General features: G+C 37.7%; 1 protein-coding gene across 10 annotated transcripts in view; it reads left to right on the forward strand.

The window, feature by feature from the left end:
- Nucleotides 1-23,409, forward strand: part of BBX (BBX high mobility group box domain containing) — a 166,723-nt gene that overhangs the window by 73,134 nt on the left and 70,180 nt on the right. For all 10 annotated transcript variants that reach the window (XM_035274366.3, XM_078352267.1, XM_078352268.1 and 7 more), the window contains 4 exons: nt 1,362-1,557; nt 5,550-5,617; nt 16,983-17,063; nt 20,277-20,351. In XM_035274366.3, the coding sequence (XP_035130257.2) occupies nt 1,362-1,557; nt 5,550-5,617; nt 16,983-17,063; nt 20,277-20,351 (420 nt within the window). The remainder of the gene's footprint in view (nt 1-1,361; nt 1,558-5,549; nt 5,618-16,982; nt 17,064-20,276; nt 20,352-23,409) is intronic.

Raw genomic sequence — 23,409 nt, forward strand, 5'->3', positions numbered from 1 at the left:
ATATCGTTGGTGAAAGGAAGGATATACGAAGGATAAAGGACCTTTTTCAAACTACTGGGTAAAATTAAAAGCTGGAGGTTATACTGAGTTAATATCACACATTGTTACCGTTTTAAAAGGCAAGCTTATGGGATTGAATGAATCGTATTAATTGGATAAAATATCTGGCCATAATAACAAAAATTGAATAAATGGAAAATACATTCTTAAGCGATAACTTTTGGCAATATGTACCTAATAGCAATAAATGTATTTTGTTTCATGTTACTGTCATGCAACAGATAGAGGTAGCAAAACTGAGAGATAGGGTAACAGGAGAAAGCCACAGAAAAATGAAGGGGAAGGGTGTTGTCACTGAAGGTTGAAACCTCCAAGTAGGACATAAAGTTTGTGATGGATTAGGCCGGGCGTGGTGGCTCACACCTGTAATCCCAGCACTTTGGGAGGCCGAGGTGGGTGGATCACAAGGTCAAGAGATCGAGACCATCCTGGTCAACAGGGTGAAACCCCGTCTCTACTAAAAATACAAAAAATGAGCTGGGCACGGTGGCGCGTGCCTGTAATCCCAGCTACTCAGGAGGCTGAGGCAGGAGAATTGCCTGAACCCAGGAGGCGGAGGTTGCGGTGAGCCGAGATCGCGCCATTGCACTTCAGCCTGGGTAACAAGAGCGAAACTCCGTCTCAAAAAAAAAAAAAGTATGTGATGGATTATTGCAACATCACGTATCAGTGCTCTTAGAGCTTGTTTATATATTCGGTTGTGTATGCTCATTACAGACCCCTGGCCCGGTGGCAAGTGTGGTTACACTTTATAAGTGGAGGAATTAAGACTGAGAAAGGTTAAACAACCTGCTTGATGTCTACAGGTAGCTAAAGGAATGAGTGATGTGCTATGCCCCACTGCTTCAGTAACCCTAGGCATTGGTGATATGATTCTCAGTTTGTGGAATCTAAGGTTGAGGCCCAGAGGAGCTACCTTCTCTTCCTTGGTTGCTGTAGCCCTAAGTGGAAGTGTGAGGGTTTGAACCTGCTTCTGTCTCCAGAGCCCTAGACTCATTCTTCATAAACAACTCCCTCTCCTCATCAAGGTCAGAGAGCTTTTGGGATATTGTTTTTTGAAGTTGAGGATCAAACAATACAAAGTATTCAGTCTCTGAACCCTCATCCCTCAAATGGACTAGATAACTCCATGTCCTATCTCTAGAGCCCTATGCTGAGATTGTCCTTCTTCTGCAAGGAGAGCCACAGAAGTCACTGAAAGTGTTTTTCTCACTTGTTAACTAAAGAGGGGAATGAGGTAATGGCTATTAGAACTTTTTCCATCTACTCGTTAATTAAAATCTGCTGTCTTTTCTTTATAGTATAAGGATGCATTTATGAAAGCAAATCCTGGCTACAAATGGTGTCCTACCACAAACAAGCCTGTGAAATCCCCAACACCCACTGTCAATCCACGAAAGAAACTTTGGGCCTTCCCATCTGACTCTTCAAGAGACTTTCCAAGCCCCAAGAAAGCAAAGACTGAAGAAATGCCTCAGCTTAATTTTGGAATGGCTGGTGAGTTGAGACACTGTTTCCACCTGTTCTTTAAGGACAGTGCAATACATTTAGGCAGCATTTAAATAATACAGAGGGCAAGGGGACAAAATTTATGACTAGTATTAAGCAGTGGCAAGCATAAAGCGTATTTTCAAGCATTGGATCATGATGTATATAGAATACAGGTAATTAACAAAAGGATATATAGACTGAGTGATTATAAATATATGTCATTATAAATACATGTGAATTCCTGACATTGTCAGTATGGAAAAGGTGACAGCAGCGTGGAGATTGTCAGGAGCCCAGGAAATTTATGTTCACCAAATAGCTTATATGCACATACACACTAGTAATCCATCCCAGTGTGCACCTTAGTTATCATGCTACTTAAAAAGCCATAGTCATGTGGGTCATCTGGGTATTGGAAACATTGAGGGCAAGACTATCAACAAGTGCATCACAAATCTGAGATGGATCTGACAGCTGTGTCTTAGAACTCCCATCCTATCCCCTCCTCTCATGTCCATTCCTATATGGGTCGGAGAAATTTAAAATTCCAGATGGTGCCATTTGTTATGGGACCTTTAGTACTCTTTGGGTGGTAAGGTATGCTAAAGCATTTATTACCATGAAGTAAAATACTTATATTCACCCTACAACTGGCTCTGTCTTCCCTAGCTATTGCAATGCAGTCAAAACAGGAGTTTGTCAGATGAAATGAGGAGATTGAGCAGGGGACAGGAAGTGAAGTTGCAATTGAGCTATAGGGTTCCTATTTCGGTATTAGAAGCAAATTTTATTTGAAATCAGAATATTGAACCATTTGCATATGGAAAGGTTGAGAAAGGAGGTTGAGTGATACTGTGATAACACATTTTTTTAAAATAACCAATAGATTTTACAAGACTTTATGGTTCAATGTGTGATTCATAGTATAAAAAGTATGCGGTGGTATTCTATATAAGCTACAAAAAAATTCTTTTATTCAGTCATGTGTGGTGGCATGTGCCTATAGTCCTGGTTACTCGGGGGGCTGACATGGCAGGATCACTTGAGTCCAGGAGTTCGAGGCTGCAGTGAGCTGTAACCTCACAACTGCACTCCATCTTGGGCAACAGAGCAAGACCCTGCCTCTAAAAAATGAGGTCTAACATGATGGCAGCATTCTGTGGTGGGATGGGGGAAGGATTCAGGTGATTGCTATGTGGGTAGCATACACTATCTGTAGTGTCATTCTAAGTAAGCTCCCAAAATGATGCTTCTACATGTCCCAGAAGAATTCGACATAGATATCTGTCCTTGCTTTAGCTATCACTTTGTACTTTCTAAAACATCTTATTGTCGGAACCCAGAAAGAGTATATAGATGACTGACTTGCAAATGAATTTCTTTGGCCGTCATTTAACATCCGTTGCTTTTTCTCCCAACTGAATTTCTTTGGCCATCATTTACTATCCATTGATTTTTCTCCCAATTCCCAATTTAGATCAGGCTATGTGGTTTGTTGTTGTTGGCTGTTTTTTTTTTTTTTTTGCATACATCTGCTCTTCACAAACCATATAACTACTGTGGGTGAACTGCAGAAAGCTATGAAAGATATTTCTTTTTTGTAGCACCGTTGCTGACACTTTATTCATCTGCCTTTTACCTGCAAATTGAAAGTCAAACCCAGACTTCAAACAAGATCTTTCCAGATCGGTGTTTAAGAGCAGTGTTCTCAAAGAAAGTACAGGAAAGAAGGAAAACACCTTTCTTCCCTGCATTTATGTCATTATAATGGCTTGTGCTCTATGTCGGAAATCCACGTTCAGAACTCTTGATAGGCTTGCATATAGTGGATAACATTGATCTGATATTTCCAGGTATGTTGCTTTTCAACAAGATGAAGGCCAACTAATTTGTCTAAAGACAAATAAAAACCTGGCGCTTAGGCATCTGAATCTAGGAGATAATAGAGGGCTTCTAAATGCCAGATTGTTTCCCTCAATATGGAATCTCTTTTGTTCTGTTTTCCCATTAGTCCTTGTCACATGACATTTTGCAATTTTTGAATCACCCCAAATTGCCAAATGTATGATTTCCAAGAAGGGAAAGCTTTGTAGATTATAATTTAGTGCAAGCCCTTTCATTGAATTTCACTAACGAAAGCATTCTATGTATGTGAATATGTTTTGATAGTTCTAACTAACGTTATGTAAGTATGGATTAATATAAAAGATGTTGGTAATTTATTGGCCTATGTTTTACTATCCATATAGCAAATTTCTTGCAAAGTCACATTGGTATATAAATTATCACATAATCATGTTCCTATTTTACTTTCTAATTTGAACTAACACATTTTTATCTTTAGAAAGCTGTCATCCAATCCTCCTGATCTCTAGGATAACAGCTGCAAAAGTATTGCTCTTTTAAAGAACCAAACTAAACTTTTACTTTCTACTAAATTCATTTCCCCCTCTTGATTTTTAGGTAGATTAAAGTATCCATTTCAACAGCCACAGTAGTTCTTAAACTTAACATTTAATTAAAGTTGGGATCTTAAAACAATACCAAAGAGACTTGTTTCATCAACTCAGCTACTGTTTGTCTGTGTATTCTCTGTGTGTGTCTCCCTATGTGGCTGCCTTCCAATTTTGAGCTATTTTTTCACCTGATCTTTTGGTAACATAGTCTTTCCTCTAATACCCTCTTCTCCCCATCGCTGTCCCTTTTTTTTTACTGCCTTAGAATGTTTTTTGCAAATTGTGTTTTTAAACTGTATATAACATATAATCAAAGTTGCTTTATGAGTTCTTAAGACAGGTTGCATACAAAGATGTACTTAAGGACATATTCTTTAACCCAAAAAAGAAAAGAAACAACTGAATTTCTTTGTGCAACATTAGGACGAATCCTCATTTTCAATTGTAGATTCCTAAAATGAAGTAAACGTTGATTGAGGACCTTATATTCACTAGGAGAGATGCCAAGTTAGGCATTTTGACGTGTGTTCTTTCATTATACTTCTGAATTTTAATTCAAGACAGACTTATAGGACACAGGTCCCTTTTCTTTGATACCTTCTTTGTTTTTATTTGTTTTCTATTTGTTCATTTAACTTCTTACAGACCGGATCCCACTCTGTCACCCACGCCTGGAGTACAGTGGTGTGATCTTAGCTCACTGTAACCTCGAACTTCTGACCTTAAGAGATCCTCCTGCCTTGGCCTCCTAAAATGCTGGGATTATAGGCATGAGCCACTGTTCCCAATTCTGCTTTCTACTTTCTTTGTTTAGGTACAACCTGGGTCATAGATCCACCACTTTGCTTTTTTTATTTTCTCCTTCTGTTTATATTGATTATTGAAATAGTGAAAACAAAGACTTTTGGTGACATGAAAAGCATTAATTTTATATCTTGAAGGCATTTTGGGCAAGTGTTTGACTACCCCTAAAATGTAAAATGTCAAAAACATATCAGTTAATATAAGTTTATTTCGAACGCTTTAAAGAAAGGTTATTTGAATCAAACCTACTAGATTTTGGAAGCCTGATTGGAAAATTTCTTTCTGTTCTCTAGTTCTCTGATAGCCAATTTTTTTTTTACATTAGTCTTGATTTCACATGGCAGAAGTCATAATTTGAGAATAACAATCTAAAACTTCTTAGAAGACAAGCAGAAACACTCTTTTGTTTAAAAAATCTCACCTAAACTCCCCAAGCAGTAAGAAAAGAAGCATTACATTAGGGGATAAATTAATGTTACAAACGGCAGTGGTGTTGAAGAACATACGCTTGGGGTAGTGAGAAAAGAGGGGTATTCAAGAGGCTCACAAAGGATGAGCACTAGGAACATGTATGCCATGTTACTGTTGCATGAAGAGTTTTTTAAAGGTTTTTATAAAAAGTTATATGTGGTTCTGTTGGATTTCTGATTGCTAGTCTTTGTGAGTATTCTTTTTGACTCTGTGGATTGTATACACTTCATGCTTATCAGTTGATGATTTGTTCTTTACTTAATGCAGATCCTACTCAAATGGGAGGCCTGAGTATGCTGCTGTTAGCTGGAGAACATGCTCTTGGCACACCAGAGGTAAGCCATCCTTTTCCATCATCTCCACTCCGCTCTTGTGGCAGGTTGGGAACACAGCTGTAGTCAGTTTACATTGTTCATTCTGCATTTTCACTGTTTACAGCTCATGAACAAACTGTATAATCTTCCTCTTTAAGATCTTTGTGTATCTTGTGTGTCGAGGGTAAAAAAAAGTGGTGTAAATAAGGCCACGAGGCTATAAACACAAACCTCCAAGTTAGGTTGTAGTAATGCACCGTATAGATCATTGGTGTCTGCTGTGACTGTGTCGTGGTTATGTTAGTTGGGCGCTGTGTTCATTTATTCAAAACATTCTCTGCTTTGCTGATGCTCACTTGCTAGTAGAAAGATGATGCTGAAAATATGCAGCTGTCAGTCTCTCTGGTACCTGAATAATTCCAAATCACTGTTTTGAAAATTAGGAAACATGGCATTTCAGGATTGTTTCATTCTTCTTTCCCGCCCCAACTCGTTGCCCAGGCTGGAGTACAATGGCATGATCAGGACCTCCCAGGCTCAGGTGATTCTCCCACCTCAGACTCCTGGGTTACCTGGACTACAGGCATATGCCACCATGTCCAGCTAATTTTTGTTTTTTTTTTTTTTTGTTGTTGTTGTTGTAGAGACAGGGTTTTGCCATGTTGCTCAGGCTGGTCTAGAACTTCAGGGCTCGAGCAGTCCACCTGTCTCAGCCTCCCAGAGTGCTGGGATCATAGACGTGAGCCACTGTGCTTGGCCTGTTTTAATCTTTATAATGGAAAAAGGACCTAGGCCTTCATGACCTTGGTTTCGTGATCTAGTGATTGCGCTGCTTTTGCTAAACATTTTTAGGTATGATTTTGATGGGCAGGTAGTGGCAGTTAACCGTGCACAGTCTGCATTTGTAGAATCCCTCTATTTCCCAGAGACATTTAACAGAGGCTAGTTGAATTAACCGACAGCTGATGTTACTTTGCCACACTCAGGTTTTTGAGATGGAAATTTTTCAATCTCCAACCAGACTTGTTGTTTAGGGCCAAATAGCAATGACTCCGTTTTATTTCGGGTTATATTTTTTACTTTTTTATTTTAGTTATGTCATATATATTCTACTTGAAAGCTTTTGAAATAATGGTTTTTGTAGATATATATTCAGGTAATAACCTATTTATATTAGAAAAGGTTTTTATTTTTTATAGTTTACTTTTGGGATCCATAGTGCACTATTCAGTTTAACAATTATTTTGGTTCTGTTCACTTCAGTGTAGCAAGAAATGTGTAAATGTGTTTAAGAAATGCACTAGTGGCTATTTACATTGTGCTAATCTTCAGCTGAAAAAACATAGACGTCACTTGGTACCTTTGCATATCATGATTCATCATGTCAGTAGTTTCTAACATAATAGCATTGCCAGGCATCATTTCACTTTCTAACACACTGCTGCTACCTCTAAACAATCAAACTCTCACTCAGGTATAGGTTGTCCCAAGCACAAAGGTGAATGTTGGAGTAATAATAGGCACTTGACCTTTCAACAAGTCTGACTCATATGATTTCCAAGAAGGCATTGTATTGTGAAAGCCACTTCATCTTTCTTAACTGTTTAGATTATCGTAGTGTTTCATCCCCAACAGCTGTTTAATATTCCTTTTAACCTTCAAGTACAAATGTAAACAAGGCAACATCTGTAGAACTCATGGATGCTAGTCAAAGAAAAGCATGCCTTCTTTTCCCCTTTTGGCTTAAAGTTTGCCTTTTGAGCTCTTTTCAGTGGAAAGTTTTTCTTCTCCCTCTTAAGAAGGCAGAGTTTTGACACATGCAACTCAATGCAGTGGTGGACCTTTTATCTCTGAAGTGGAAATGTTTTGGGAATTCTCAAGCTAAAGAATCAAAGAAAGCTAAATGATTAAAAGAAGGGAACCATAATGGGAGAAGAGAAGCTATGCTAAGGAAGCAGGTGGTGGCAGTTAGGTCTTTAAGAACCACTTCAAAGAACACAACTCTCTCTTCATATTCAGTATTTCCCATCTCAGAGATATTTAGGCCACTATTGAAAATAATGTTGAGATATCTACACTGTGAAAGTTGTATAAAATAATGCTGTCTCTAAATACAGTTAGAAAATTTATTTCACAGCTCTCCGTAGACTGCATTAGCACCTGAATTTCTATGAAAAGTCTTCTTCCAGATATGTAGATATGATAATAGAACTTTAAGGGCTATGTGCATAGGTAGATGAACATGACACAAATGTAATAAATATGTAGTTTCCTTTTCCTAAGAAAACTAGCAGGATAACGATATGAGGGAAATAAGGAAATTTCCTATTTCTGACATTTAGAAAAATTACTGTGAAGTCTGTTGATACTGTGAGGTAAGACCAAAGTGACATTTTACAAAAATTCTGCCACCAAAAAATGGTCTAATCATAATGGCTTTCTAAAATGCCATGACAGAACCCTTATTCTGAAATATTGTTCTTAAATGGAGATTTTCTTTTGCGCATTGACCTGAGACCTAACCATATAGTAAAAGTTCTCAAAGGCTATTTTTTTTAATATGAAAATTTTAACAAAGGGAATAGATATTTTTTAAAATGCAACTCTAGGAAGTAGAGGCTTGCTGCAACTGAAACAATAAAGTCCCAGATTAAAAGCTTATGCTGTTTCTTAGATCTACCCAAATGCTCTTAGAGGTTTTAGACAGAAATTATAATATCTTCAGATATCAATGGGAAAATAATAACAAACAAAATGTTTGTGTGTTCTTTTTTCTGTCTTCTGATCAATTCTTAATCTACCATAATGGATTTTTTACATTATTATTATTTCAGCATTTTTTATGTGCCACCGTTACTAAGCCTAGCATGGTTCTTTAGTCTCATTGTGGTAACTGTGTCTGTGATGCAGAAGATTGATGCATTTTGATAGTTTGTCTTGTTTCTTTCATTTTCACATAATTGGACTTGTTTTTTTATACACAGAGTACATTGAAATGCATAAATTATTTAAAACAATGTTGACTGTTACAGAATTTATTGATCAAGGAAGCAAAATCGATATATTGAGCAAGAAAGACATAAAGGAGTGACTCCTGGCTCCAAATAGCAGAATAAGCATGTCACTACTGAAGACCCTATAAAATAGAAGCAGAGAAGTATCATTAGTAAATAACCCCATAATAATAAAGGAGGTGGAAAGGAGTATGTCTATGAATATGAGATTACAGCAAATTATTTAAATTAGAAATCAAATGTAGTTGTCCAATCAATAAAATGTAAGTGCCAGGCAAAAGTAGGCTGGCAGGGAGCCGCAGCAGAAGTGGGAGCCTGTGTATTCAGTAGGATGCCCAGAAGTTTGAGTGAATAGCTGCTTTTTTTGTTTTTCAACTTTAAAGAACCAGAAATAAAAATGTAGAACAAATAAAAGTAATCCTATTCACATCAAACTCAGGGAAGAACTCATGAGAAGGCAGAGAATTAAGCCGTTATGTTTCACACCAGAGAGTTCTCTAAAGATGAAAATATAATAAATAAAGTATAAGTATTTGATCTAGATTTTCTAGAAGTAATCTCAAGGACTAAAAATCTGTTATATGTTAGTTACTTTAATAATAAGGGAAAGCTAAATTAAATTTTAAAAATAAAGGCAGGGAGTGATATAATTCAGATTGTAGAAGGGGCAGTTATTTACGTATAATGTAGACAATAGCCTGGATTATTCTCAGGAAGGATGACATGCAGTATCAGACCTAAGTGAGCAACATAAATTCCTCTTAGCTGGAGCAGAAGGGGAGGGGTGCTTGGAGACGTGTAGAATATAAGTTAGGCAGAGTAATTATAGCTGATGAAAAGCTTTGAAGGGATCAACATCTGTGTAGTTGAGTGACTCTTTGAAGCCAAACTTTCAAATATATGGGGAGTGCCTTAGACTTTGGGTCTGTGATTTTAGAGTGCGTGTTTCATTGGAGCCAACAGATGCGACAGAATTGATCAAGACCCTTTTTTCTTTGCCTTCCATCCTATGCAATGGAGCTGATAATAACAATACCTCCTTGCCTTCCAATCTCACGACTACCATGAAGATTAAGTAAATAAAACCCGTAAGGTACTTCTAACTCTCCTGCAAATAGTTCTTAGAGGTATGTAATTCTATTACCATTAGTTATTCTGGGCATTTCATATTCAACTTGCAAGTTTAAATTATATCAGACATTTCTCCCACAAGCTGTAATATGCCTTACCAGCAACAAGCATGCACACACACACACACATACACACACACACGAGTTCCTTGTCCATTGAAAACTTAGCAGAAATTACAGTTGTAACTTACTCACTTTATCACCAGGTGCTCAAGAAGGAGACAACTTTTTAATATCTGGGAGAAATCAGTATAGGAAGTCCAAACTCAGCAGAGTAGCTGAGTTAGTGTCAGGTTAGTGGAAAGATGCTAACAGATGATGGCACACCTCCATAAAAGAACTGTAAAGGTCATGCTCTCTGAGAATTGACCAGTGTCTAACTGTGTGCCATCTTTTCTTACATTTAATTACATGACAAGAGTTTACTGAATGGCTTCTATGTGTAAAGCATGTCAGGGAACGAACTAGATAGCATGAAGCTGATATTGTCTCAAGGTTCAAGATTTTAGATATAGCAAATTCTTTACATGATACTTCTAGCTTCAAAGGAAATCACATTGATTTTCATTTGTTCACCATGATCTGCTTGTTTAAAAATGTTTAAAACTTACATATCAAAATTTCTGAAAATCCAAAAATATAGGTTAAATATTGCCTATTCAAAATGTTTGAGACCAGAAGTGCTTCAGAGTTCCAGCTTTTTGGTGTGTTTTTTTTTTGTTTTTGGAATATTTGTATTATTCTTACCTTTTGGGCATCCCAAATCCCAAAAATTGAAATCTGAAATGCCCCAGTGAGTAGTTCCTTTAGCATTATGAGTTGGCACTCAGAAGGTTTCAGATTTTTTTGAGGATTTTAGATTTTTGGATTAGGGATACTGAACCTGTAATAAATATATTTTGCCTTGTAAGTTTGTAATAGTAGTCTGTCACCTCCTCCAGGAAGTCCTTCATGATTTCTTGAGCCAAATTTAATTCCCTCCTTACTCTAATCTCTTATATCCCATATTGTTAGTTTTATACTTTATAACACTTGATTGTATTTAGTTTTATACTTTATTATAAACTGTATAATAAAGGTCACAATAAAAAATTTCTTACTGTATTATATGTAAGTATTGTCTCTAGAAGACTAAGAAACTTGGGATCAAGAACAACTACTAGATTTAAACTACAGCAGGTCCACTCACTTGCCTGGAGATTACAACTCACATGTATTGAGCATTGCCTCCAAGGCTCAATTGTTAAGTGTATTACATAAAAGAAACTCTTAATCCTTGTAACAATTCTGAGTTAAGTCCTATGTACCTTATAAGTAAATATTTACCATTAGGTGAGGAAGCAGAGGCAGAGAAGGGTAAAATGACAGCCCATGATGGTGCAGCTACAAAGCGGCAGAGCTAGAATTCAGCCCAAGAGGACTAGCTTCGGTCTTCTTGCAGCGCACAGAGGCCTTGGTGAGTCAGCCTCTGCCCACCCAGCCTTAGCTCTGGCCACTTCTCCTGTGGCATCCTGGGCTGCACCCTTACTGAAGCTCATTGCTGCCAGAGCAGGGGCCTTTCGTGGGTGCTTGCTGGGGCCAGGCACTGTGTTAACAGCTGACATGGAGTATCTCATGCTCATTTCATCCTCTCAAGAACCTTATGAGGCTGCTTTATTGTTTTCCCCATTTTATAAATGAGGAAACTAGGTCAGAGAGGTGAAATAACTTCCCAAAGGTCATGGAATGAGGAATTCAGGATTTAAACCCACCTTATTTTTCATTAAATGATGGAGATAGGCAAAATCTGAGACAGAGAAAAGTTTATTTTTACCAGTATTTGTTGAATAAAGGAATGATTATGTCCACATCTTAAATACAGAGTATTTAACAATTTTAAGCAAATATAGATTTAGATAAAATGGAAAATTTTCACCTTTCTTTATTCTAATTTCTAACGTCAGTGAAATGAGGCGATTCATTTTCCTGCCTCTTGGTGTGTTTGAATTAATTGGATATGTGCCTCCTTTAGGATACCATATTTGGCTCTTCCGGAAGACTTCAATCCATTGAATTTCAAACTCCTCGCTGCAATTCCTACCTGTACCTCATCAAAACTTTATTCCCTCTCATAGTTTTACAGCTTACTTAAATTCAACACTGAAAAGGAAGTGGGCTCTCTGAGCTTTCTCTTTTCTTGGGTGGCTCCCCCTTTATGTCAGGCTTCACTGCCCATTTTGGCTGGACCTGCTCATCCAGCCAAAGAGCTCAGGTCCTTTCGTCTGTCCGCAGTGGGGCTCAAGACCAGAGAATTCGGTCCTTTTACCCTTGATTGACAGTCACACATCCTCCATGAGTCTGTAGGCTGCACATTGATGAACTTGGCTATGCTCCGTGGTCTCTCAGAGATGAAGGCAAAGGTAGTGTGGAAGGTGGGCAGAAAGAGCTGGGCTCGAAAGAGAAGGGTGGAGAACAGGAAGATAAAGGAGGCATCCTTCCCAAGGGAGGTGTTGTTATTGTCGATTAGGTTGTGGTTGGAGAGCACACTGATGTACACTGTTGTGTTTTATTCTCACAGTTTCCTGTGAAGAAGGCAAGTAGGCAGACTGGCATCATTACCTACTTTATCAAATAAGGAAACTGAGGCAGAAAGGTGATCTGAGTTCATCGCAATTGCTACTGCAGTTATTTTTACAACTGGCCTGGAGTCTGTTCTGGACTTCCATACTAGTGCTCAGCCCCACAGATTATAATGTTGGGAGAACTTGACTCATGGAGTAAAATCAATACTCCAGCAGCACCAAAACCCTGAATAAAACCAAGGACATATTCTTCTGTTTAGCTGGATGACTCAACATGTATTCTGCCTGTGGAGCACTTGATTCTGTGGTGCTGTTCGGTTATGCCCCCCATGGCAGCCCAGGACTTCGCAGATGTAGTGCACTGCTGATGTTAGGTAGCTGAGTCCAGGGCGTCAGTAACCAGCTTCTTCTTTAACTCTCAGGTGGAATTCTCTACCCCAAAACCATCTCTTCTCATAAAAGACACCCCTGCCTCCGTCCAAACCTCCTTCCATCTCTCAGATTTCCTCTTCCAGTGACAGGCGTTAACTTACCGTGGAAACACAGGCATTGTGTTTCTGACCCCTTTCCCTCAGCCCTGACATCTTTCCAGGCAGTTACTGAAGCCTGGCAGTGATCATCTTTGATTCAGTTGGGATCCCACATCTCAGCTGGCTTATTTCCTTAATCTTCTGGTTAGCCTCCTGCCTCCAGTCATCCCAACCAGTGTCACCCTGCAGTCCACTCACAGAATTACGTGGCTACACCCCTCTGGGACTGAAAACCTTGGCTGGCTCCCCATTGCCTCCAGCCCAGTTTCCAACTTCTTCAAGGAGAATTCAGATTCTCCCACTACACTCCCATGCATCTTATTCTTCAGCCACACTGAGAAAGTCACTTTCTCAAACACACAGGGTTCTTGCCTTCATACTTTCCTAACCTCCTGTTCCTGCATCACTTCTACACTTGGGAGAGAACTCCTGGTTTTCCTAAGGGGTATCTTAGAAGTTACCTATCTTCCTTCCACCTGTCCCCACACAGAATGAAGGCTGCTTCTCCCTCCTCCTGTAGACCTTGTAATATTTCACCATTATGCATTTACATTTTTGTGTATGTTGCTGTCCCCTGCACATGAGTTGCAAGCAATGAAGGGTTGGGCACATTTCCTTCGGTCATCGTTTTATTCCCTAACACATACTGGATACGAGTAGGATATAAGCTTCTTGAAAGTAGCAGTCTTTGTGGCTGGCATGTCATAGGTGCCTATTACGTATTTGTTGAATAAGTGAGTAATCAGTAAATGTTTGAATGGGAAAGAGAGTAGGAACATATGGCTTAGATCCTACCAGTGCAGAACCCAAATTTTGTTGATTGTGTTCAGTACAGCGCCAGCAGTGCGTGGTTGTGGTCTTGTGCTTTGCAGAGTAAGGACAGGCTCAGGATAACAGCCCAGCTTTCCACAGCACTCACAGTGCATGCAACTGGCTTGGTCTTATTTTATATCCGGAGGCTAGTTCACTTTTTTTGTGTACTCAATTTCACTGTCTGAATAGCTCCTGTGAAAAAACTACCACATCACTGTAATTCTTAGTTATACTAATCACTCCCCTTCCATGGTTTTTGAGGATTATAGCTAAATCACAGAGAGGACTGAATTTGAGGGAAGTCAGATGAATATGTACTTAACAAAAATCCCTTTAGCTGTCTTCATTTTTGGGCATATAGCAGCACCTAGTGGCTTTATCGATTATTTCGGAGACTATTTCTCGAGACAGCTTTTTGGTCTTTTTTCTCCCTTGTTTAACTACTACTTATTTAATATTTTTTCTTTCCTCTTAATTAATGAGAAAACTGGCTCTAGCATAGCAATCGATATCACATAATCGTTTATTTATAAAAAGTGTGTCCCACTTACTAAAAATAAGTAATTTAAAATACTTTAAATGCAGACAGCAAGATAATATAGCACAATATTTTAAACATTTTGCAATGTCTGGAACCTTCTGAATAATAACATTACTCAATGGGAGCCTTCTGTAGGAACTATGCTTTCTCTTTTATATGGATAGAATGTCTTTTTTTTTAATCAAATGCATGTGTAGATCAGTGTATGCACAGATACATACATTTTATAGGACACCTTATTTAGCAAGTACTCAATAATGAATTCTTCATATTTATATTTGCCATGTCATTGAACAATTTTTGTATTTTGAGACTTTAGATCCCCAGAAGAAATATGTCTAACCTGCATCACACAGATTTCTGCCTTCTTAATAAATGATATATTTTACAATCTTTCTTACCTTGACAACTTAGAATTACAGTTGTAAATAATTACTGCTTTGAGCAGAAGCGTTCTAGAGAAATTGGGGGCTATTTTCCCTATTCAGTTTCATTTAGACAGACTCCAGTGCTTTAGGAAACATTCGTATCCGTTCTTTGCAGCTTCTCTGTCTTCTGCTGCTAGCATCGTTGCTTTCTTTCCCAGTCCTCCTCTTTTCTTTTTCTTTTTTATGTCCATCCTCTTGACCTCTTCTGATACACTGCCTCTGTTCCTTTGTGTACTACAGGGTTAGCTAACTATAAAGCTTAGTACTAACCCAATTCTCCTGATCCCTAAGTGTGTGCCGTTTCCACTATACCACACTGAAGAGTAAGAGTGACTAGGTTTTGAGAGAGGACGTGGTCCGCTAGAGTAAAATGCACAGCATTAGTGATTCTGTCACGGCTGTTTTAGCCATTGGACATTCGCTTATTGTACTCCTGGCCACATCACTGAGATTCTTCCTATTCGCCTAAATATGGAGAGAATTAAGTTAGTCAACAGATGCTCATTGTGCACCCACTCTTTGTCAGGTGCATGATAAGCACAAACATATAGACTTACGTGATTGCATACTTAAGTTGGCAAACCATGTGCAGGATTATAGATGCCTTCATAATTATGTGTTCAAATAGGAAGTTTAATTTAAGACCATCCATCTTAAAACTTTGCAAAGGGTATTATTTAACTTTTAAATTTTATGACTTGATGTATTGTTGTGGCCAAATAATCTATACATAACACTTAAAAAGAAAGTTGAATTTCTTCATGATGTTAATATGAACTCTAACCCATAGGGAATTTACATCCTCATAAATGGTACTATTTCTTATGCATTGTGGGATCTGAAATAAGCATATATGTTATATAGACTTTATGCAGTGTAGGTACTCTAAATAATAACACATTTAATTCTGAATATCTTTTATAGATTTCTTATACACAACTATTAAAGTTTTATAAAGATGTTTTATAATTTTCAAAAAGTCCTATGCTTGAAAATAAGTAAAATTTTGATTATTTGTCAAATAATCAGGAGCCAAACACAGATTATTTAATAAAGCAGAGAAGTTGATTTTTTTTAAATACTTCTAAATGATAAAGATACATTTTGTTCAGGTATTCCTTCCGATAAAAGAATTCCCAGTCTTGTGGCTACAAGTTCAGGATTTGTTAGCTGCCTTTTTAGTGCATTTTGCGTCTCCTTGGTGTGGGACATTTGGCACAGTATACCAAGTAGGCAGTGACAATAGGGGAGTCGGGCTTTGCAGCCAAACCACAGGTGGCAAATTAGTTCAACCTTCTGTACTTTCACTAATGTGCCTGTCTCTGGGAGAAGGTGACCACTACTCTTTAAAATCCAAAGGTAACAATTAAAATTTCAGATGTTTGTTCCTGCCCAGTGGCCTGTGACATTGTTAGAGAAACACATCCTCAATGTCTTAAGAGGTTCAGTGCGAAATTGTTTTTAGGAGCGTAATCTGGGTGACTGGCAGCTCTTTCCATAGGATTTACCCATCAAATATAATCACATGCAGCTATTAAAATTACACTGGAAAAGAGTTAGTGATGCAGAAAAATGAATCTTAAAGTTTTTTTTTTAAAACAGGACATTCTGTAACTGTGTTAGAATATTTTATTTTTGTTAAAAATTACCTACATACACAATTGGAAGAATGTATAAGAGTGTTAACAGTACTTATCTTTGGGAGGTAACATTGTAGGTGATTTTTCTTTTGTTTTTGTGTGATTTTTTTTCATATTTTTAACAGTGAACTTGGATTATTTTGTAGTCAGAAAGCAAGTTATTAAAAAGTATTTGTACCTTTCATTTTTTCTTTAAAGTGAAAGATTTTCCCTAGACTGTCTAATTTCATTGTTCAGGAAGGTGGGGAGGAATCACACTGAATTGGGATTGAAAAAACTATATTCAGCTTTTATTAGTTCACTCCACAAATACTTGTTGAGTATCTACATTGTGCCCAGGCAGTGTTGGAGATAACACATTAAATAAAGCCCCTGGAAAAAGATGTACAATGGTGATCAGGGGATTTTTTAGCGTTGGGAGAAGTGTCAAAATTTCTTCATGTTTGAAAAGAGAGGGGGTTAGATCAGAGGAATAATGAAATTCTTCCCTCTCTAACATTCCAAGCCTCCTGTGACTTTTGACTAACAGTTGACTACCAAAGTAATTGTCACCTAACTGCAAAAGTGGGTCAATATTAGCATTGAGATAAAAGAAGAAACGTATCTTGAGAAAAAGACTTGATTGAAAGGTGATGTTTTTCTAACGGTTGTTGATAGTGAAGACAGAGCCTTAAATGTTTACCTAACACAGGAAATGGTACAAGAGAAAATGTGGCATCTTTGTTTCAGGTATCCTCCGGCACATGCAGGCCTGATGTTTCAGAGTCTCCTGAATTGCCTCAGAAGTCACCATTGTTTCAGTTTGCCGAGGTAATATATTACTTAACTAATGAGAAAAGTGTAAAGTGGGCTTAAACTGGGGCTGATAACAGGAACTGAAAGCAATGAAGAACTCTGCTCAGCTCAAACGTAAGAGGGAAAATAGAGTCAAATTTTGGAAAAGATATTTTGGGACTCTTAATTAAGAAATAACGACTCTTATGCATTTAGAGAAGCTTATCTTTAAAGTCATACTAAATGTTATTAACCTCATTACTAATTTTTACTCGTGGATAGTAAGGTTTAGAGTATGTTGAATTACTCTTATAACAGTCATTTATTGGTATGTTCATTTGATAAAATAGAAGACAGAATCGGTCCATGATTATTGGCTATGCAACTAATCTATGCATTTCTTTTTCTTTTCTTTTTTAAGTATACTTTCATCTTAATTGAAACTTGAGCCTGAGGTTGGCAGTTTTCAGAGTCATCCATTTGTCAGACTTGTTCAGCTCAATAGGTCTCTTGACATGGTTCAAAGAGATGGTGTAGAAAAGCACATTATCCTTGATATCAAGTCTAAAGTTTAAGACTACTCAGAATACCTTAATTTACTCCAGAACTCAATATGAGCTCTCGCTGATACATTTTTTTCTTAAACTTTAAGCCACCTGGTCTCTCTTGATCATTTGAGTTCTCACTGACTAGACATTTTTCACCACTGTCATCCTTCCTGGTGTTGGCCCAACTGTTTTACTGTTTTGTATGAGGGGAACATTTTTTATTTTTTTTAGAGATAGAGTCTCGCTATGTCATCCAGGCTTATAGTGCAGTGGCATGATCATAGCTCATTGTAACCTGGAACTTCTGGGCGCAAGGGATCCTTTCATCTCGGCTACCTGAGTAGCTGGGACTGATGCATGCCACCATGCCCAACTAATTTTTTTTTTTTTTTTTTTAGCCTGGGGTCTCACTGTGTTGCCCAGGCTGTTCTTGAATTACTGATCTCAGGCCATCTTCCCACCTCAGCCTTTCAGAGTACTGGATTACAGGGCATGAGCCACAACACTCGGCCTGCACTCTTTTTTCCAAGAGTAGTTATAAGCATGTTAAATAAGATTGGTCCCTACTTTGAAAACGGAAAGGCTTAAGAGACGATCCTTGAACCTTTAACAATCTAATGAAACCTCTAAAATTTCACAGGAAATTTTGGATATGTTAGCACATGTACATTTTTGTGACTCCTACAGCATATCTAAGATGCAGAGGGATCCCTGATCCTATTGCTTTTATATAAAAGGGCTCTAATCTGTCTCCAGGAGCTCCTATTTATGTTATTAGTTGAAATCATTGTCTTATATTAATTTATAATAACATCTCCCCCCAACTTGTTTTTAGAACTTCTGAGATACTTTTCACAAAATTGGATGGATTGTAACACTAGCTCTATTTTGTCATTGCCTGATTTAATTCTTAAAGGAATATATTATATTTAGTATAACCTATAATATTTATGTATTTCTCTTTATATAAATTGTTTGTTTTTTCTTAATTTTACAGAGGTTTGGTAGGGATGAAAAGTCATGTCTGCAATAAGATGTACTGAGTTTATAATTCCTAAGACTTAAGAAAGATTTCTCTGGGTTCATTTTTGCATTCTGTCATACTTGCACATGGTAGTCACTTGAAATGACAAGATTCATGGTTTGACCAAGAAAAGTTCTAAAATTTTGCCCTTGAATGTCTTCAGAACACTTGGCTAGATCTTATAATGGATAAGGTGGGTTTATTTCTACCTAGTTTGTTAAATTGGATTTGGTTGATATTTTTTCTTCTACTGATGTTTATTCTAAAAATACTTACCTGATTAGAAAGACCCAGAAGAATGAAGTTTTCCTGATAGCTTCAGCAGTGATTACAGTTCACTACTCAGTCAGTCTCTCTGCTAATTTTTTTTTTTTTTTTTTTTAATTTTGAGACGAGGTCTTGCTATGTTGCTCAGGCTGGTCTTGGACTTCCGGGCTCAAGCGATCTTCCCACCTCAGTCTCCCAAGGCACTGGGATTACAGATGTGAGCCACACTGCCCAGCTTCCTGATTCTTTCTCATTCCTAAACGTCACTTTCATACTGTATGGCCACATAGCCCCATTGTTTTTCTAACCAGTTTAACTAAAATGAAAAAGCAGTTTTTGTGGTTAAAGCGTTATGATTAAGGTGGATTTATTGCTTAGGAAGTACCCTTTGATGGAGTTGTTGTTGAATGCAGTTACTTGAAGGAAAAGACTTGTGGGATTGGGAATGGGCTGAAGTTAAAACGCCCAGGCTTTCTTCTTCTGTGACCCAATGTTACCCTGTTTTGTAGCTGGATAAATGGTTTTTTCACTTTGGAACCAAAATTACTAACTGACCTTGCTCTTAAAGCGTCCTTGAAAAGTATTTCCACATGTTCCTCTGAGCAAAGTTAAAAGAAGCTACCATAACTACCAACTGGAAACAGAAGGTCCCTTAGTTGAATCAATTGTAGGGTGGCAGACTCTTCTATTCATTGTCAAACACTAACGTGTGTGTGTTTGTGTTGGGTGGGAGGATGCCCGTGCTAAAAAAGAAGAAAATGCTTTTCATATTTACTAAACAATTTACTGAGTTCTGGTGCCATGCCATATTTTAATGGGTAATTTCATTTTTTCACCACAATCCTCTAATATTCGGATTATTGTCATCATCATCAATTTACAGTTGGGAAAAATAAGTCTCAGAAAGTTTAGCTGAGCTGCCCAAGGTCATGTTGTGGGTAAGTAGCAGAGCAGATTCAATCCCAGATACTCTGACCCACATCCATATGCTTCGCCAACACTGCTTCACAGCTGCCTCTAACTAGAGAACAGCTTGCTTGGAAGGAGTGGTGTTGGAAGAGAGTGAGTGAGTGGTTTTACTTGCAGCCTTCAGCTTTTAATAATTTTTTTTTTTAATAAGGAAATTTATTTCAACAAGTCTCCTTAACTGCTGTTTGATATATACCTGGTACCCTTACAAAAGGCATGGCAAATGAGCCGTACTCAGTCTTTGTTCTTTATAATCATCTGTTTTTAGAAACATGGCCTTTGTCTTCCCATATCATTTCTACTGCTCTTCTAAAGGGATTGAGAGTAATGACTCATTTTTAAATCTTTATCAGTGTCTACAGTTGAAAATATATGGCAGAATCTTACGATCTGATATGGAAAAATGTCATTGTGCATTAAAAACTGCTTGTTTCCTTTCAGATATCTTCAAGTACGTCCCACCCTGATGCTCCTACAAAGCAGTGTCAAACATCCGCCTTGTTTCAGTTTGCAGAGGTATGGCCTTTTTAAAATGCTTATTGGCTAAGAAAACTTGTTGAGCTCAGGAATACTGGAATGCAGTTTTAGTAATGTATAGTGAACTTTAGGCATGCCTGCTGTCATTATTAACATAATACACGTAACAGAGTATGTATTGCTTTTTCTGCTACCTCTGGGGTAATCATAGTCAAATCAGCTCCAGATCTTACACCCGTTCTATAAGCATTCATTAAAGAGTTCATTCAGAAGAGGCACTTACCAGTAATGTGTTTATTTCATTTTACCTTTTTTAAAATTTATTTTAAAAGCTTGGAAAAACTGCTGTCAACACGAAGGCCAGAGGGTTTCGATTTATTTAATTTTTCCAATAGTGACATTAGATGCTATAATTCATGAATAACTCTTTCACAGTGAATGTAGTGGCGAATACGACCTGTTAAATCAGGTTAAATTAGCTTTCAATGTGATGGAGCTTCAGCCAGTATTTTTATTAGTGTTTAATCCCAGGCTTAGATCAGGTCAGCTCTTGTAAGATCTCAGATTTCTTTGGTTTGTCAGCCAAACAGAGCACATACCAGAGAGTAATTATTTTATTAGTTGGTATGCTGCAGAGACAAATCTGATATTCTTAATTTTGCCACGAAAGCCCTGCCCTCAACCATATGCTCATTTCTAATGAGCACTATACGACAAATAATAAAATGTATATAGTTTGTGAAAATAAGATGCTATCTGCTTTAGGTCTTTTCTTTTTTTCTCTTTTAATCCCAACAGAAAAATGCATATCATAAACCAAGCAATTTTTTATAGGGTTGAGAGAAAATGACAAGCAGGACTGAGCTGTTTAATATTGATGTATTGGATCACTTTGATTCATTTGAATAAAGAGTAATCCATAAATGAAATGTAAAATGATATCCTTTTGGCAGAAGAAAACCTAGCATCTTACTTTGAAAAGGAGAAAATATTACTTTGGGCTCTTACATTAAAAAAAGTGTCATTTCCTCTTGGGACAACTTGTGTCAACTACTGTAACTTTATACCATCGGTTGGCCTGCTTCTGTATTAGGCTTCCCCGCCGTAGTATTTGCTTAGCTGCTGAGGGCTGATGTATAAAACTGGTAACGAAAATATATAACGTTATTTCATAAAGAAGATTTTTCTTAATTAATCTGAATAAATTAAGATTTTGTTACAGTTTCCCATTGCAACAACCAAGCTGTGACTTTCACTGTCTAGGGGAAATAGTTTTGTTAATAATACTTATTTGCTTTCCTCCAGTTGCTGATGCCCATTTGTTTGATGCTAATAATCCTTGAGTGTTAAAAAGAAATTTTGGCATATTGACAATTTATTTTTAATGTCGATATCTGAGCCAGTTCTAAGCAACTTTTCAGAAGCATTTTTTCAAAACAGAAATGATTTGCCACGTAGTCTGTTGATTAAATTCTGTACTCCATAGCATGAATATTAGAATGGTATTGGCTCATCTTTGACACACCTGATGTTTACATATCCATTGACTACCAAGAGTATTCAGCTTAATTTAAAATACCAGTATGGAGTATCTCAGCTGATGCTGGTTCTAACAGTTATCACTGCTCAGCGTATGTTTTTGTTTTGAAACAGTTTTGCTCTTGTCACCCAGACTGGAGTGCAGTGGCACAATCTCGGCTCACTGCAAACTCCGCCTCCCGGGTTCAAGTGAGTCTCCTGCCTCAGCCTCCCGAGTATCTGGGATGACAGGTTTCCACCAGCACACCGGGATAATTTTTGTATTTGTAGTAGAGACAGCTTTCACCATGTTGGCCAGGCTGGTCACGAACTCCTGACCTCAGATGATCCACCTGCCTCGGATTCCCAAAGTGCCTGGATTGCAGATATGAGCCATCGCACCTGGCCATGATGACTATTTTATGAACACCATCATCAGATTCATTCGGAGCTCCTGAAGCCCTGCAGACAGCTCAAACCGACCAGTTTGGTGGTGTAACAGCCACCATCCTGTGTTTCTGCAGGATGAGATCCCATGCCTTTCATAAACTCATTTGTCCTTGCTGCTCAGTACATTCATTCTTGAACGCATGAGATTTGGTACTTGCCTCTTAATTATACTGAGTTTTTTCTAGAGAAGAAAAGGACTTCTTATTTGAAGGGAGAGAGTCATGCAGGGTGGCATTTCTAGAGGTTCCCCCTCTGCTCAACACACTTATTTCCTGAGGACTCTTGGGGTTTTTAGCCATGAAGTATAGACCGAAACATAATGGATAGTGTAAAAATATATAATTTCTGTTTTGCCCTAGAATGAGATGTAGTCCCCACAAGTATATAACTTTTCCTCCTTATATTTTGTAACCATTGGTAATAGCCGTAGTTCCTCAGCAAATTAAATTATTGTATCCTTGGCTGTTTAACATTTAAACTGTTTAACTGTTTAAATGTTATATGTGTTTATCCAAGAGTAGGTCATGGTTCTCAAAGGATACATAACCTCTCTCCTCACTTTCCTCCTCTGACCCAGCAGAACCCTAACTTCCATCTTTAACATCTTGTAATCTGACTATATTGTTAGACCAATATTGGGCTGGTTTTATTCAAGGCTAAATAAGAGCCAACTAGATGAACTAATAAAAAGATCTACTAAAATCTGTTATGACCTTACGTATTGCAATATAAATAGAATAGACTATAATTACTCACTGTCATATTCCTAAAGCTATTAGAATTATTTCATAAAACACCTTTACCTTTGAGAAAACCCAAAGACTCTTGAAATTCTTGTTTTAATTAGTCAATAGCAAAGGTTCTCACATTTTACAATACATCAGAGTCACTTGGAATGCTGTCTACACTCAGATTGCTGGGCCCCGCCACCAAAGTTTCTGACTGATTAGGTCTGGTGCTGGACCTGAGAATTTGCATTCCACAGTTTGCAACCACAGTTTGAGACCGCTGCTCTATAGTTATGTATTTTTTTAAAAAACCCAAATTATTAAATCATTATCATTAAGGTACATGTTAATATCTCTGGGACCTCAGGGTGGAAGGGTCAAGAGAGGAAGGGATTGGTGTA

The sequence above is a fragment of the Callithrix jacchus genome, chromosome 15 (genome assembly GCF_049354715.1).
Source record: "Callithrix jacchus isolate 240 chromosome 15, calJac240_pri, whole genome shotgun sequence".
In the NCBI taxonomy this organism is placed as follows: Eukaryota; Metazoa; Chordata; class Mammalia; order Primates; family Cebidae; genus Callithrix; species Callithrix jacchus.